General features: G+C 38.3%; 1 protein-coding gene across 1 annotated transcript in view; it reads left to right on the top strand.

The window, feature by feature from the left end:
• Positions 1-16702, top strand: part of BDP1 (B double prime 1, subunit of RNA polymerase III transcription initiation factor IIIB) — a 148939-nt gene that overhangs the window by 98744 nt on the left and 33493 nt on the right. The window contains exons 24-28 of the mRNA XM_006870989.1: positions 1365-1560; positions 1802-1995; positions 5779-6166; positions 6385-6495; positions 10944-10949. Coding sequence (XP_006871051.1) covers positions 1365-1560; positions 1802-1995; positions 5779-6166; positions 6385-6495; positions 10944-10949 — 895 coding nt within the window. The remainder of the gene's footprint in view (positions 1-1364; positions 1561-1801; positions 1996-5778; positions 6167-6384; positions 6496-10943; positions 10950-16702) is intronic.

The following is a 16702-nucleotide window of genomic DNA, read 5'->3' as shown; positions in this document are numbered from 1 at the left end:
AGCTACAGTGACAGAAGATACATCTTCATTATGAACCTGACCTATACTCAGAGCAGTAGTTACGCTAAATACCAACAGAGAGGGAAAGAGTCTTCAAATCTAGTTTCAGTGCTATCTGCTCTGTGTACAGGGTAGATAGGGACGGGCAATTTAGACATTGGCTATCTAAAATGAGGGGGCATTAAAGGCACAAAGTGACTGGCTTACAAGGTTTTAAGAGGGAGCTTAGTTAAGAGTGTGGGGGTAAAGAAAGAGTCCCCACTGAATAGTTATCATCTTGTCTAGATGGGTCTGATAAAAGGAGATAGGGATAAGATTTGTAAGATTCAGTAGTGAATAACTTATCGTGACTAATCGCGACTGTCACAATTGTAAATGTAGAAGTTTTATAACAAAGGGAGTAGTTAATCTTAAAGTCCAGAGACAGAGGACCCTAGGACCATCAAGAGAGGAACGCACTAATAGAATGTGGGAGCTTATCCAGAGAAGCAGCAGCGCCAGAGATGGAGGCAGAGATCGGGGCATGGAGAGGCAGAGCGGCTGAGGGCTCTAGATTCATCAACTAAGAAGAGAAGGACTAAGAACTGGTGGCCAGGAGCAGACCTGTAGAATATGCCCTTTGGAGATGTAATTTATTATATATGCCTGAGTGGGTTTTTTTTGTTTGTGTGTTTTTTTAAAAAAAGCTAAAGTGGATAAAGAGAAATACTTTTAACTGATGGTATATGGAGGGGATTATAATCAATGTAACGAAACAAGTTATATGAATTGTTGAATGTGAAACTGATGATGTGCCCTGTAAACTTTCACTCATTCCACAATAAAAACCTTAAAGAAAAAGAAGAAAATACTATCCCCTCCCCATGCAATATATTTAGGTACTTTGTTGAAATCAGTTAGCTGTATGTGGATGAGTTAATTTCTGGATTTTCGATTCTCGATTCTGTTCCATTGATCAATATATCTTTCATTGTACCAGTATCAAGCTGTTTTGACCACTGAAAGTGTTTAATAAATTTTGAAATCAGGAAAGAAAAAAGTGTCTTTATGAAATTCACCTTTAACAACTTTGTACCGAATTATTTCTCTGAAAATTACCTAAAATACAAATCTTAATATTCTCTGAAGCACCAGACACTAGAGTCAAGAATTCAAAGTAAAAATAGATGAATATTATGAAACTATTCTCCAGGCCATCCAGAAAATGGAAACAATAAAAAAAATCATGTTCTCCATTTTATGTCAGCATGTGTGGTTTTATAGTTAATTTTTTAGTCCTTGGAGCATAGAATCCTTTTATGCCCAAAATAATCCAACATGGAACTTTAGTTTTGCTCTTCAGCATGATTTGTATTTTATTCCAGAGAGGAGCATAAAACTTATGCTCCTACTCCGGCCAAGTTGGTAAGAAGGCAAGTCCACAAAGCAAAGCCAAATGTGAGAAGGGCACACAGTAAGCGAAAGGAACCAGGAACAGAAAAAGACACAGCAGATCAGGAGGCAAGAAAGCCAGAAGATAATTTGCTGCAACAAGGAGAATCTGATATGCAGCTCCTAAAAGTAAGTTTGGAAAAAAAATTTTCTCATTAAGCTCTCTTTTGTCAGTATCACGAAGGAGAGATTATATAGTGTCTTTTGTATATGTAATTTTTCATGAAAATGAATTGATTTTCTAGTATTAGAAAAATTTAGAAAGTAAGGTGTGTTTGTGTGTATCTTAGAGCTGTAGGCAAACTACCAAATCAAATCAACAGAGAAATTGTTTCCATGGTAACATGAGCTATTTCTTCTTAAATTTAAGAAAAAGACCGAGCTGCTCACACCTCTGGAAAGTTCAGCAAGAACAGATTGTGCAGATCCCCAAGAGGCTCTTTTAACCAAAAAGGATGCTCAATCTAAGGAACTGGGACTATCAGGAAGTGTTGAAAAGGAAACTCTCGGGGATAATTCCATGTCTTCAATTATTGAAGAGAAGTATCTCAGTAAACCAACAAGGTAAATCTTTATTTAACAAGTTCTTTCAGAATTCTTTTTTCCTAAGTGCCATTGAGTTGGTTTCAACCATAGTGTCCCTCTCTCCATAATATTTCCGGGAGCAGCTGGTGGGTTTGATTCCCAGTCTTTCTTTTGGCAGACCCATTACTACTGCACCACACTATTGTCTTGGGGTGCCTTACCTTAACATACCAGTGTAACATACAAACAAAAGACATGTTAAGAGAAGTGGAGATAGTTTTTTATTGACAGGCCTTTTTTTCCTTACTTTTGATTCTATTCTTAAAACTTTCTTTTGTTTTACCTATTTAGGCTAATTTTATCTTTTGTGGGTTTAAAATTTTAAAATGATGTAAATGGAGTAAAGCTTTCAGGACCTTCATTTGCTGATGGGGCACAACTCAAAATGAGAAAGAGCTGTAAACATCCATTAGTAATCAGAATATGGAATGTAAGAAGTATGAATCTAGGAAAATTGAAAGTTGTCAAAATGAAATGGAATGTATAAAGATAGGTATACTAGTCACTAGTGAGCTGAAGTGGACTGGTATTGGCCATTTTGATTTTGAAAATCACATTGCTTACTATACTGGAAATGACAAATTGAAGAGGAACAATGTCACCATCCAAAAGAACAATTCAAGATCTACGGTGAAGTACAACACTGTGTATAATAGGATAATACCCATATACCTACAAGGAAGACCAGTTAATAAAACTGTTGTTCAAATTTAAGCACTAAAGCTAGTCGGTACTGACTCAGTGGCACCTAACAACAGCAACAACAAGCCAGGATCGGGCAGTGTTTCATTCTGCTGTGCATAAGGTCGCTATGAGTTGGTACCGACTCGATGGCACCTAACAACAACAACAAAATTTAACTTCTTCAGTCTGAATTTGACTAAACACATGATCAAGATGTACTGATAATTATTGGCAATTGAAAAGCATTGGTTGGAAATGGGAATGGTCAGTCGCTGGAAAATACTGTCTTGGTGATAGAAACAATGCTGGAGATTATATAATAGATTTTTGCAAGACCAATGACTTCTTCATTGCAAAAACTTTATTTTTTTTGAGGTTTTTATTGTTGATTAAGTGAAAGTTTACAGGGCAGATCATCAGTTTTACATTCAACAAATCATACACCTTGTTTCATTACAATCATTATAATCCTCTCCATGTACCATCACTTAACAGTATTTCTCTATTCGCAAAAACGTTTTTTAAAGAATATAAAAAGCAACTGTACAGATGGACCTCACCAGATGGAATACATAGAAATCAAGTTGACTACAACTGTAGAAAGAGATGGTAGACAAGTTTCATATCATTACAATGTGACCTTGAACATATCACACCTAAATTTAGAGATCATTTCAAGATTTGATGCAGTACATGCTGAAGACCAAAGACCAGAAGCGTTGTAGGATGACATTAAGAACATTATACAGGAAGAAAGCAAAAGGTCATTAAGAAGACAAGAAAGAAAGAAAAGATCTAAAAGGATGTCAGAAGAAACTGTGGAACTTGGTCTCCAGCATAGAGATATTAAACCAAATGGAAGAAATGAGGAGGTAAAAGATCTGAACAGAAAATTTCAAAGGACATCTCAAGAAGACGAAGTTTAATACTATAATGAAATATTCAAAGTCCTGGAGAGAGAAAACCAGTTGGAAAAACACACTCAGCATTTCTCAAGCCAAAAGAACTAAACATAAAATTGAAGCCTCGACTTGAATTATTGAAGGATTCTCTGGATAAAATATTGAATGGTGCAGAAAGCTTCAAAAGAATGTGAAAGGAATGCACAGAGTCACTGTACCAAAAAGAAATATTGATGTTCAGCCATTTCATGTAGTAATATATGATCAAGAGTCCGTAGTGGTAAAATAAGAAGTCCAAGGTGCACTGAAGGCATTGTTGGCAAAGAACAAAGCTCTGGGAATTGATGGAATACAAATTGAAGTCTTTCAACAAACTGATGAATCACTGGAGGCACTCAACTTATCTACGCTCAGAAATTTGGAAGACAGTTATCTGGTCAACTGATTGGGAGAGATCCATATTTGTGCGCATTCCAAAAAGAGGTGACAGAATAAAATGCAGAAATCATTAGATAATATCATTAATACCACATGTAGATAAAATATTGCTAAAGATAATTTAAAAATGGCTGCAACAGTACATTGATAGGGCACTGACAGATGTTCAAGCCGTATATCATTGCTAATATCAGATGAATGTTAGCTGAAAGAAAATAACAGAATGATGTTTATATGTGTTTTATTGTGTATGCAAGGCTTTTGATTGTGCAGATCATGACAAACTGTGGACAGCATTGCAAAGAATGAGTATTCTAGAACACTTAATTGTGCTCATAAGGAACCTATGACTAGACCAAGAGTCAGTTATTCTAATAGAATAGGGGACATGGTGTGGTTTAAAATTAGGAAAGGTGTGTTCTAGGGTTGTATTCTTTCACCATACTTACTCAGTCTATGGGCTGAGCAAATATTCTAGTTAGCTGGATTATATGAAGAAGCGTGTGACATCAGGATTGGAGGAAGACTTATTAACAACCTGTGATATGTATATGATGCAATTTTGCTTGCTGAAAGCAAAGAGCTTGTAGTACTTAGTGATGAAGATCAAAGACCACAGCCTTTGGTATTGGTTGCACTTCAATGTAAAGAAAACAAAAGTCCTCACCACTGTACCAATAAATAGTGTCTATGTAAATGGAGAAAAGAATGACGTTATTAAAGACTTCATTTTTCTAGAATCAACCATCAACACTCATGGAATCAGCAGTTAAGAAATTAGATGTATTGCATTAGTAAATCAGCTGCACAAGTCATTTTCAAAGTGTTAAAGAGCAAAGATGTCAGTTTGAGTGCTAAGGTATACCTTACATTAGCCAGAGTCTTTTCAATAATTTCATATGCATGTGAAAGGTGGACAGTGAAAAAGGAAGATTGTAGAAGAATCGATGCACTTGAGCTATGTTTTTGGAGGAGAATATTACAAGTACTGGGGACTGCCAAAAGAGCAAACATATCTGTGTTGGAAAAAGTACAGCTGGAATGTTCCTTAGAAGCCAGGATGGCCAGACTTCATCTTCATACTTAAGATATAGTATCAGGAGGCACTAGTCCCTGGAGAAGTACATCATACTTGTTAAAGTGGAGAGTCAGCAAAAAAGAGAAAGTCCTTAACAAGTGGATTGACGTAGTGACCGCAGCAGTGGACTCAGTGTAGCTCATCATAGCCCATTGAAGTTGGTGCAAGGCCAATCAGTGTTTCCTTCTGTTGTGCTAAAGTCACTATGAGTGGGGACCAACTCTACGACACCTGATAATAGTATGCACATATGTAGTATAATATGGCATTAATTACCTTGTCATCATTGTACAACCGTCACCACTGTCTATTTCCACACTTTTTCATGTCTCCAAACAGAAACTCACCATCCCGTCTGCCCCCATCTCCTGAAAGCCTATAATCAAAATTTTTATTTACAGTTTTACTTACATAGAAAGAGCCCACAATTAAAAACTTATGATGGAAAAATTTCTAGGTTGATAATGAACTAACACTGAATGAAAAATTGTGTAGTAGTAGTAGTAAGTTTTTCTCTTCAGCACATAATGTTTTGTAAAAATGTGTGGAGGGTTTTTGTTTTAATGCCTTAATGTGGGATTTTACTCTAATGGTTTGACTTCCTATAAAAAGTATCCTTGTGTGTATAATAGCCATATTGTTTTAATTAAACTTATCCAGCAATCCACAGCTGTTAAAAGAATCAAATTACTCCAAAATTGTGTTGGATCGAAGAACGGCTATCTCTTCTGCCTCTGCATTTGAGACTGATCATAGTGAAAGAAGAATACATCGAAAGAGCAAACCAAATGTTGCCAAAGGGCGTGGATCAAAGCGAAATCGGGGTAAGAGCTCAAAGAGGGAACCTAGAGCTACGAAGGCTGTGCTGGTGACTCTTCGGGCTTCCCAGGAAGAAGAAGAAGATGATGCTGAAGATTTTGCTTCTGACTATGAAGAAGAAAGCTGTCATCTTGCTCCTGAAGAAGTAAACAAAGCTCCAGTCTTTGTACCCCTTGGTCTCCGATCTCCTGAACCTGTTGCAACACAGATTGAGGAAACAATGGAAGAGGTAGATATGTTTTTTGTTTTGAATCCTCAACACTGAACTTACTTCCTTTTACTTTTAGTAGATCATCATTTCTTCTTTAGCTATTACTAGAATTTGAATGAGTCATTATTTAAAGTAAATATGGTCTGTTTGGAACCTAGTGGAATGCCAAAAACTAAACGGAATAATTAAGGAGAAATTTTACTAACTGGTTATAATAAAACTTTTCATTTTGACAGCTTGAAATAACCGTGAATGTCCCAGACACCACATGTGTTGCTACTGTTGAATATCAGCCCTCAAACACAGATATTCCTATGCAGGAGATGAAACAAGAAGAAGCTTTGAATGTATTATCAATTGTAAGCATCCCTTTTACTATATGCTTGTTTTTTATGTGTTGTTTACTTTCCAAAGAGTCTGGGTGTTTATTTTGATAGCTTTTTGTTTATTAAGTTCTTAGTTAGTTTCTCTTATGGAGGTAACTGTAAGTATAGATAGTAGAAACTATTGAATAATACATAGTTTTCATGTTTGGCTTGGAAACATTAATTTTTGTGTATGTGGTAAGAATACCACATACACATTTTGAGTTAATTTTTATATAAAGTGTAAGTTAAGGGTTTCACGTCAGAGACAGATATTTTTGAATGGTCTTTGTACTCTTCCTGAAATCAATTGACCATTGATGTATGGGTTTATTTCTGAACTCTCAGTTCAATCTCATTGATGTATGTGTGTCATTGTGTTCAGAAGTGTGAATCCTACTATTTTATCCTTTTTTTCAGGGTTGTTTTGGGTACTTTGGATCTTATGCAGTTCCATATAAATTGAAGGATTAGCCTATTCATTACTATAAAAAAATTTATGTGCTAGACTTTGATAGTGATTCTGTTGAATTTGTACATTGCTTTGGGTAGTATTCACCTCTTAACAGTGTTCAATATTCCAGTCTATTAACATGAATGTCTTTCCATTTAGTTAGGCCATATTTAAATTTTTTTTTTTTTTTTTTCTTGCTGTGTTTCATGGTTTTCAGTTTACAAATCTTTACTTGGTAAAATTATCCTAGTTATTTTTTCCTTTGAAATGCTAAGGTAAATGGAATAATTTTCTTAATTTTCCAATTTTTCAATGCTAGATCTCACCAGAGTTTTTGATTGTTGAGATCATGTAACTTTTTCATTTACTAAAATTCATAATACTAGTTTTAAGCTACCTAGTATTATAAGAATTCCTGACATTCTTCACAGCTTAGCTTCCTTTGAGTAAAAACTGACAGTAGATATGACTAGAGGTGAAGGATAATAAACATAAAGAAGTAACTAAGAAAGGATGTATATAGCAGTATAATTAAGATTTGCATACAATGCATGTATAAAGCAATATGGAACAAGAGATAAAGACAAAATAATTTGTCTTTTGCACCACACTAAACGCCTTAAAATATTGATGAATGCATAAACATCAATATCCTAGGTATTAGTGAGCTGAAATGGACTGGTGTTGGCCATTTTGAATCTGACAACCACATGGTTTACTCTGCCACGAATGACAAATTGAAGGAGAATGATGTTAAATTCATCATCCAAAAGAACATGTCAAGATCTATCTTGACGTGTACAGTGCTGTCTTTGATAGGATAATAGCCATAATCCTAAAAGGAAAGCCAGTTAATACAAATACTATTCAAATTTACACACCAAACAAAGCCAATGATGATGAAACAAAAGAATTCTACCTACTTCTTCAGTCTGAAATTGATCCAACATGTAACCAAGCTGTATTGACAATTACTGGCAGTTGGGATGCAAAGGTTGGAAATAAAGAGGAATGATCAGTCATTGGAAAATTCAGACTTTGTGATAGAAATGATGCTGGAGATCACATGATAGAATTTTACAAGACCAGTGACTCTTCATTGAAAATACCTTTTTTTTTTAAGGTTTTTGTTATGGATTGAGTGAAACTTTACAGGGCAGATTATCAGTTTTACATTCAACAGATCATACACCTTGTTTCATTACAATCATTATAATCCCCTCCATGTACCATCAGTTAACAGTATTTCTCTCTATCCACTTTTAACTTTTTAAAAAAAAACCACTCAGGCATATATAATAATTTACACCTCCAAAAGGCACATTCTGCAAGTCTGCCTCCTGGCCACCAGCTCTTAGTCCCTCTCTTCCCATAAATCTAGAGTCCTCAGCCACTCTATGATCCCTGTCTCCATCTCTGGCATCGCTGCTTCTTTAGATTATCTGGACTGCAAGACTAACCACTCCCCTATGTTTGTAACAAATCTTCTACTTTTATAATAATGACAGTTGCAATTAGTCATAATAACAATTATTCACTGTTGAATCATACAAATCTTATCCCCATCTCTTTTCCCCAGACCCATCTAGGCAAGATGACAGCTGTTCAGTGGGGACTTTTTCGTTCCCCCCATACTCTTAAACTAAACTCCCTCTTGAAACCTTGTAAGCCAGTCACTTTGTGCCTTTATTGCCCCCTCATTTTAGGTAGCGGAGTCCTGGTGTAGCGCAGTGGTTTAATGCGCCAGACTTCAAAGCTGTTTGAACTGCAAGGTTGGCGGTTCAAGCTAACCAGCCATTCCTCAGAAACCTTATACAGGGTCGCTATGGGTCAGAACCGACTCGACGGCACTTCACAACAGCAACAACATTTTAGGTCGCCAATGTCTAAGTTGCCCATCCCTATCTACCCTGTGTACAAAGGGGATAACATTGATACTTGATCTGAAGACTCTTTCCCTCTTTGTTGGTATTTAGAGTAACTGAAAGATGAGGCTTTCTACTCCCGTAAAGATTTACACCCTCGGAAACCCTATACAGGGTCGCTATGGGTCGGAACTGACTCGATGGCACATAACAACAACAACAACAAACCTCTCTGAGTATAGGTTAGGTTCATCAAATTGTAGCAATTTACCCTTGTTTCCTTTATCCAAAAAAAAAATTTTTTTTTTGTAATCTTCCTCTAGTCAAGTTTTGATTATCGAGTCATCAAGGCTAGGTCAAATGGGTACTGTCTGCAAGTTTGGGTGTTCTTGTGCATCTCCCCTCGTTTCTTATCAGCTGGATGCTTCACTCTCAGTTCTAGCCCTCTGTGGCTGTGTCCTTGTCCCTGGGCTGAAGTGTCCCCAGGTCTCACCACACTTTTGACCAACCAGCCCTTTCTCTTTTCTCTTTCATCTCCAGGTCAGTGGGAGTCAATGGAATGTGGTTGAACTCAGCCCATTTCTTCATTGCTGCCTTTCCCACTCTTCCACTCACCAGTAGACCAGTGTGGTTGCCAGCAAGCTTACATGCTTGCTTATGTATTCCCTTTGAGTTTCAGTCTTAGAGGGGTGTTTGTCCTGAAGGAACTTGATTGCTTGCCTTGATGTCTTCCTGGCGAACAGCTTGCTTATTCTTGTAAACGCCAATCATGCTGACTTTTTTTTTTTTTTTTAATAAATGTTTTATTGTGAATTATGTGATAGTTTACATGAGAGAATATTAATTTTACATTCATTCTATCGTATATCCTTTCATTGCCATAGTTAAAATCCCGTCCATGCATCATCAACCAACCAAAGCCTGCCTTTCCCCCACCCCGACCCCCCACCCCCGACATCACACAGCCCTTCTCCCCTCTCTGGATCTCAAGTTCCCAGCTGCTCCATCTCTCCACATCATTGTCTCTGCCTCCATCTCAGGCATCACTGCTTCTCTGGGTAGGGTCCCGCTCTCCGCTCTTCTCCATTGATGGGCCCAGGATCCTCTGCTCCTAGACTAAAAGTTAATCACTCCCCTCCTTGCTATAAAAGGATCACCTTTATATTTCCAACCCTCACAATCAGTCCTGATAACAGTCATTCACTGTTGCATCATAAGAGACCCATCTGCATTTCATTTCATCTGCCCTGCCTAGACAAATTGGATACTACTCACTGGAGATGCTACCTTCCTCCACACCCTCTGGATCTAGGTTCACTCTTGAAAGCTTGTAAGCCAGTCACTTCTTGCCGTTTTAGCCCCTCCCCCCATTTTGGGTAGCCAATGTCCAAGTTGCCCATCTCTGTCTACTCTGTGTGGAGGGGGTGGGAATGATTCTTGTAGTAAGGATTTGTTTCCTCTTTTGACCTACTGCATCCGTAGGTGTAGGTCAATTTCATCAAATTGTATCAGATTACGCTTTTTTCCTCTTCTTTCTTCTTCGGGTTGAGCTTTGATCATCCAGTCATTAAAGCCAGGTCAAGTGGGTATTATCTGCAAGTGTGGGTGTTCTTGGGCCTATCTGCTACCTTCTTATCAACAGGACGCTTCACTCTCCACTCTAGTCCTCTGTGGCTGTGTCACTGACTCTGGGCCCAAGAGTCCCCAGGTCTTCATGCTGACATTTTTGATTTGGGTTTTTCCTGATGATCTTTCTTTGAAGATGTATCTTCTGTCACTGTAGATGTTCCAGGCTGATCTGCTTGTCCTTTCTAGTGGGAATGTCCCACCTCATAAGGTTCTAGATGTATCTCAGGATTCTACCTAAGGTCCTATACTCTGTAAAGGCTTTGCATGAGACCTATTTCACTGGGCAAATTCTAGAACCCCTTTGAGGTATTCTAATTAGTTATAGGCTGAAGACGGGCTTATAAGTTTTCTGTAATCATGTTTTCCAACATTCCTTTCTATACCACTCAAATGTCTATTTTATAATAATAGGCAAGGGAAACTAATATTCATAAGATAGTCAAACATTTTAGTATTATTTTGCCTCTTCAAGCTATACCTAGATCCCTGTATCCCAGAGCCCTGTTGTTCCAATGTTGAGCATGCATCACTATTTACCTTTGTCCCACTTGCAAACCTGTCTCAGTGTTCCCCTATCTATCTTATTCTTCTAAATCCCTCCCCCTTCTTGTACTGCCCTCCCCAACATCTGAACTAAACCCCCCACCCCAAACCCATTATTGTGGTTAATTGTGCCCTCCCCAACATCTGAACTAAACCCCCCACCCCAAACCATTGTTGTGGTTAATATTCCATTAATTCTTCCTTCCATTAAAGACAGTCTATTTTATCTTGTAATCTACCTGACCTTCCAACCACCTGGATCTCTTTTCCTCTGTGTTTACCTTCGTTTACATTGTAATTGTTTTGATCATAGACTGATCTCCCAGATGCTCTGTTCTTATAATTTTATTCTGTTCTTGACTCTTCCATTTTATCGGTTGAGTTCAGGGTGATGCTGCCATATATGTTATTGTGTAGTCGTTTTCTGTTCTTGTTGGTTCTCAGTCCACAGAACTTCCTTTAGGATATTTTTCATGGCAGGGTTGGCTTTGGCAAAATTCCTTAGCTTCTGTTTATCTTGGAATGTTTTGATTGCACCATCATATTTTATTGACAGTTTTGCTGGGTAGAGGATTCTTGGGTGGCAGTTTTTTCTTTCAGGAATTTATATATGTCTCCCCATTGCCTTCTTGCCTGCATAGTTTCTGTTGAGAGATCCAAGCTTAATCTGATTTGCTAGCCTTTGTATGTTACACTTCTCTTCTCCCTAGGTGCTTTCAGGATTCTCTCCTTATCTTTGATTTTGGAGAGCTTGATTATTATAATTCTTGGTGATTGTCTTTTAGGGTCTATCCTTCCTGGGGTTCAGTGAGCTTCTTGAATGCTTATCTTTTCACTTTTCAGGATGTTAGGAAATTTTCTTACAGAAGTTTTTCAACTATCTCCTCTGTGGACTTGTGTGAGTCTTCCTGTTCTGAAATGCCGATAATTATTCTTAAGTTATTCCTCTTCTTGTTGTCTAACATGAATCTTAGGCCTTCTCAGAGATTTTTATCCTTTTTTGCGTTTGCTCCTCTATCTTAGTTGTTTTGAGAGATTTATCTTCTAGCTCACTAGTTCTGGCTTCTATCGCTTTGATTCTACTCCTGTGTCCTTTCAGTGTATTGTCCATTTCTGATATATTCTATTATTGATCATTTGGACCTCTTCCTGTAGGTTTTGAATTGGTCCCAATGTTGTATCTGTCTTATTTGATTGTTCCTATAGTGCTTTCCTGACTTCTTCCTTATTTTTCTCAATTCCATTGTATAGTGTTTTGATACGTTTTATAATCATTTTTCTGAATTCCTTCTCAGGCATTTCCAAAGCCTGCCCATCTTCCAGTGTGGAGTGTAGGTCTACTTCTAGCTCATTTGCCTCAGTCACTATATCTTGTTTCTGGACATGTCCTTCGGTTTTTTGAGCATACTCAGGAGTTTTCTGTGACCTTAATACTTAGCTGGGTGTTTATTTTGGTATTTTTTTCTCCTTTCTGATTGCCTCCAGGTAGATGTGATCAGGAGATGGGTTTCCTTTTTCACTCTTCCTCCTGAGAAATTTCAAGATTCTGCTGTGGGTCGTTGTAATGTAACTCAAGATTTAATTTTCAGCATATTTCCTTTTTATTTTGCCTTTTACCTTCCACAATCCCCATTCAAGCCTTTTTCCTAGTGATAAACAGTTCAGGGCCAGCTGTGGCCATTTGGTTTTAAGTGGAAACTGTCATTTTAAATTTCGAGGAGATCTGTGCGCATGCGTAGTAGAATGCTCCTAGGGTGGGGTTGGGGTGTACATGCTCAGGCACCCCCTCTAGTCACCAAAATGGATGTGTGTAGACAGCCAAAGACCAGTGAACAGACACCAAAAAAAATGTCCACACCTTTATCACCGTGGTTCTGTCAGGCGTCCATGGCTGCTCTGATCCTTCTCTTCCTTGGTCTCGTCCAGGGTGGCAGCTCTGGGAGCAGCTGAGCGTCTTGAATTAGAAAGCAATGGATTTCTTATTTCTGCTAGAAATTCCACTAGCTGAAATCCTCCCAACCTTCTAAATATTCCTTTATATGTGGTTCAGAGTCCAGGCACCATCCCCTGAGCCTGCTTGGTCTGGTATTCTCTGTTGTTGCTGATGAGCTCTTCACTGCACTTTTTGTTTGTTCTTTGCAAATACCTTTTTTAAACAACATAAAAGGTGACAATACATATGGACCTCGCCCGATGGAATACACAGACATCAAGTTGACTCCATCTGTAGACATAGATGGTAGAAAAGCTCCATATAATCAGCCAACAGAAGGCCAGGGTCAGACTATGGAACAGACCATTAATTGCTCATATATAAGTTCAGACTAAAGCTGAAGAAAATTAAAACCAGTTCAACAGAGCCAAAATAAGACTTTGAACATACCCCACCTGTATCTCAAGATCATATGATGAACAGATTTGATGCATTAGACACTGAAGATCAACGACCAGAAGAGTTGTGGGATGACATCAAGAACATCATGCAGGTTTAAAGCAGAAGGTCATTAAGAAGACAAGAAAGAAGTAAAAGACCAAAATGGATGTCAGATAGACAGTGAATAATGAAGACTGTAGAATTGATGCATCTTAAATCACTTGTTGAAGGAGAATATTAAAAGTACCATGCAGAACAAACAAATCTATTTTTAAAAGTACAGCCAAAATGTTCCTTAGAATCCAGGATGGCTAGACTGTCTCCCATACCTCGGGATATTATTAGAAGGGACCAGCCCCTTGAGAAGAACATCATGCTTGGTAAAGTGGAGGGTCAGCAAGAAAGAGTAAGACCCCCAACTAGATAGATTGGCAGCAGCAGTGGGCTTGATTATAGCAATGATTGTGAGATTGACACAGAACAGTGCAGTATTTTGTTCTGTTGTACATAAGATTGCTGTGAGTTGATACCAACTTGATGGCACTTAACAACAACAAAACACTGTAGAATTCTTAGAACAAAAAGTCAACACTATCAGACTTTGCTTTTATGTAAAATTACTTTTTATTGGGTGAAGTTTTCCAGAGGAGACGTTTTCCATTAAAAATTTTACATACAATTTACTTCATTGTTTGCTACTCCCACAATATAGTAGTATTGCACTCTTACACTTTCCCTGTATTTTCTCTTTTCATTCCTTCTTTTTTAATTCTTCAGAACTTTACCTATGGGTAAATGCTTCTCTTTTAATTTCAAATGGTTGATTATTCTAAGTAGTACTTTCCTCCCTAATATTATTGCTCACCTTAAAGGACTATACTGTTTGTCTGAAAATTGAGCCATAACTGTGAATTCCTTTCCAGACCTGAAGGTCCATAGTCTCGAGGTTCCACCAGTCTCTATCCTACCAGTAAATCTGATCTTTTTTATTATTTTGAATTTTATTTCACATTTCCCCTCCACTCTTTCTAGGACCTTTCACTGTGATCCCTTTCACAGCAGTTGATAGTGGTAGCCGGGTACTGTCTTATCTCTTCTGGTTTCAGGGTCATGGTGACTGATGTTTACATAGTCCATTAGAATAATTGTGTCAGTGAATCTTTGATTTTCCTTACTCTCCTTTGCTCCAAACAGGAAGAGATCAATAGTTGCATCTAAGATGGCCACTCATGAGCTTTTATTTAATTTTTTTCATTGTGAATTATGTGATAGTCTACATGGGAGAATACCAGCTCCACATTCATCCTATTTTGCTTCACTGCAATGATTACAATTCCCTGTATGCATCATCAAGCAACCAAAGGTACACTCCTTCAGCCTGTCCCCTGGCCGTCAGCACACAGCCTTACTCCCTTCCCAGAGTCCAGAGTTCCCAGCCACTCCATCTCTCCACATCATCATCTCTGCCTCCATCTCTGGCATCACTGATTCTCTGTACAGGGTCCCACACTCTTCTCCCTTGATGGTACCTGGAACTCAGCTCCTGGACTGTAAAATCAACCATTCCCTCCTTTTGTTACAAAATGTCTACCTTTACGTTTCCGACACTCACAATCAGACCCATAGTAATCATTCACTATTTTGGTGTATTTATTTTTTCTTCTTTAAGTTTTATTGTGGATTAAGTGTAAATTTACAGGGCAGATCATCAGTTTTACATTCAACAAATCATATAACTTGTTTCTTCACAATGATTACATTCCCTTTCATGTACCTTCAGTTAACAGTATTTCATTCTATTCACTTTAGCTCTTTTAAAAACAAAGAAAACACCCAAGGCATATATAATACTTTACCCATCAAAGGTCACATTCTGCAAGTCTGCCTCCTGGCTGCCAGCTCTTAGTCCCTCTCTTCCCATGAATTTAGAGTCCTCAGCCGCTCCCTCTCTTCATGACCCCATCTTTGCCTCCATCTCTGGATAAGGTCCCGCATTCCATTTGTGCTCTTCTCCCTTGATGATCCTCAGGTCCTTTGTTTCTGGACTATAAGATTAACTGCTCTCCCCTTTTTGTTACAAAGCTACCTTTATAATTGTGACAGTTGCAATTAGTCATGATAAAAATTACTCACTATTGAATCATAGAAATCTTATCCCAATCTGTTTTAACCAGACCCATCTAGAAAAGATGAAAACTATTCAATGGCGACTCTTTATTTTCCCACACACTCTTAATTAAACTTCCTCTTGAAAACTTGTAAGCCAGTCACTTCATGTCTTTATCGCCCCCTCTTTTTAGGTAGCCTGTGTCTAAGTTTCCCATCCCTATCTACCCTGTGTACAGAGGGGATAGCATTGCTACTTGATGTGAAGACTTCTTCCCTTTCTGTTGGTATTTAGAGTTACTACCTCCATGAGTATAGGTCAGGTTCATTAAACTGTAGTGATTTATCCTTGTTTCCTTTATCAAAAATTGTTTTTGTTTTAATTTTTTATCTTCCACTAGTTGAGTTCTGATTATCAAGACATCAAGGCTAGGTCAAATGGGTACAATCTGTCTGCAAGTTTGGGTGTTCTTGTCCCTCTCCCCTCACTTCATGTCAGCTGGATGCTTCACTCTCAGCAATAGCCCTCTGTGTCTATGTCCTTGTCCATGAACTCAGGTGTCCCCAGGTCTCACCACACTTTGGACCAACCAGCCCTCTTCTTCTCTCTCTCATCGCCAGGTCAATGGGAGTCAATGGACTGTGGTTGAACTCAGCCCATTTCTTCATTGCTGCCTTTCCCCCTCTTCTACTCACCAGTACACCAGCGTGGTCGCCAGCAAGCTTACTTGCCTGCTTATGCGTTCCCTTTGAGTTTCAGTTTTATAGGGGGATTTGCCCTGAAGGAACTTGATTGTTTGCCTTGATGTCTTCCTGGCGTACAGCTTGCTTATTTTTGTTGTAGCCAGTCATGCTGACACTTTTTGTTTTGGGTTTTTTCCTAATGATCTTTCTTTGAAGATGTATCTTCTGTCACTGTAGCTAGCTGTTCCAGGCTGATCTACTTGTCCTTTCTAGTGGGAACGTCCCACCTCAGAAGATTCTGGATGGGACTCAGGATTCAACCTAAGGACGTATACTCTGTAAAGGTTTTGCAAGAAGCCTGTTTCACTGGGCAAGTTGTAGAACTCCTTTGAGGTATTCCAATTAGTTATAGGCTGGTTGTAGCCAGTCATACTGACATTTTTGTTTTGGGTTTTTCCTGATGGTATTTTTTTGAAGGTGCATCTTCTGACACACGAGCTATTCCAGGCTGGTCTACTTATCCTTTTTAGTGAG

Source organism: Chrysochloris asiatica, unplaced genomic scaffold (genome assembly GCF_000296735.1).
Source record: "Chrysochloris asiatica unplaced genomic scaffold, ChrAsi1.0 scaffold00157, whole genome shotgun sequence".
Lineage (NCBI taxonomy): Eukaryota > Metazoa > Chordata > Mammalia > Afrosoricida > Chrysochloridae > Chrysochloris > Chrysochloris asiatica.
Note: the sequence above shows the minus strand (reverse complement) of the source record. Positions and strands in the feature narration are given on the sequence as shown.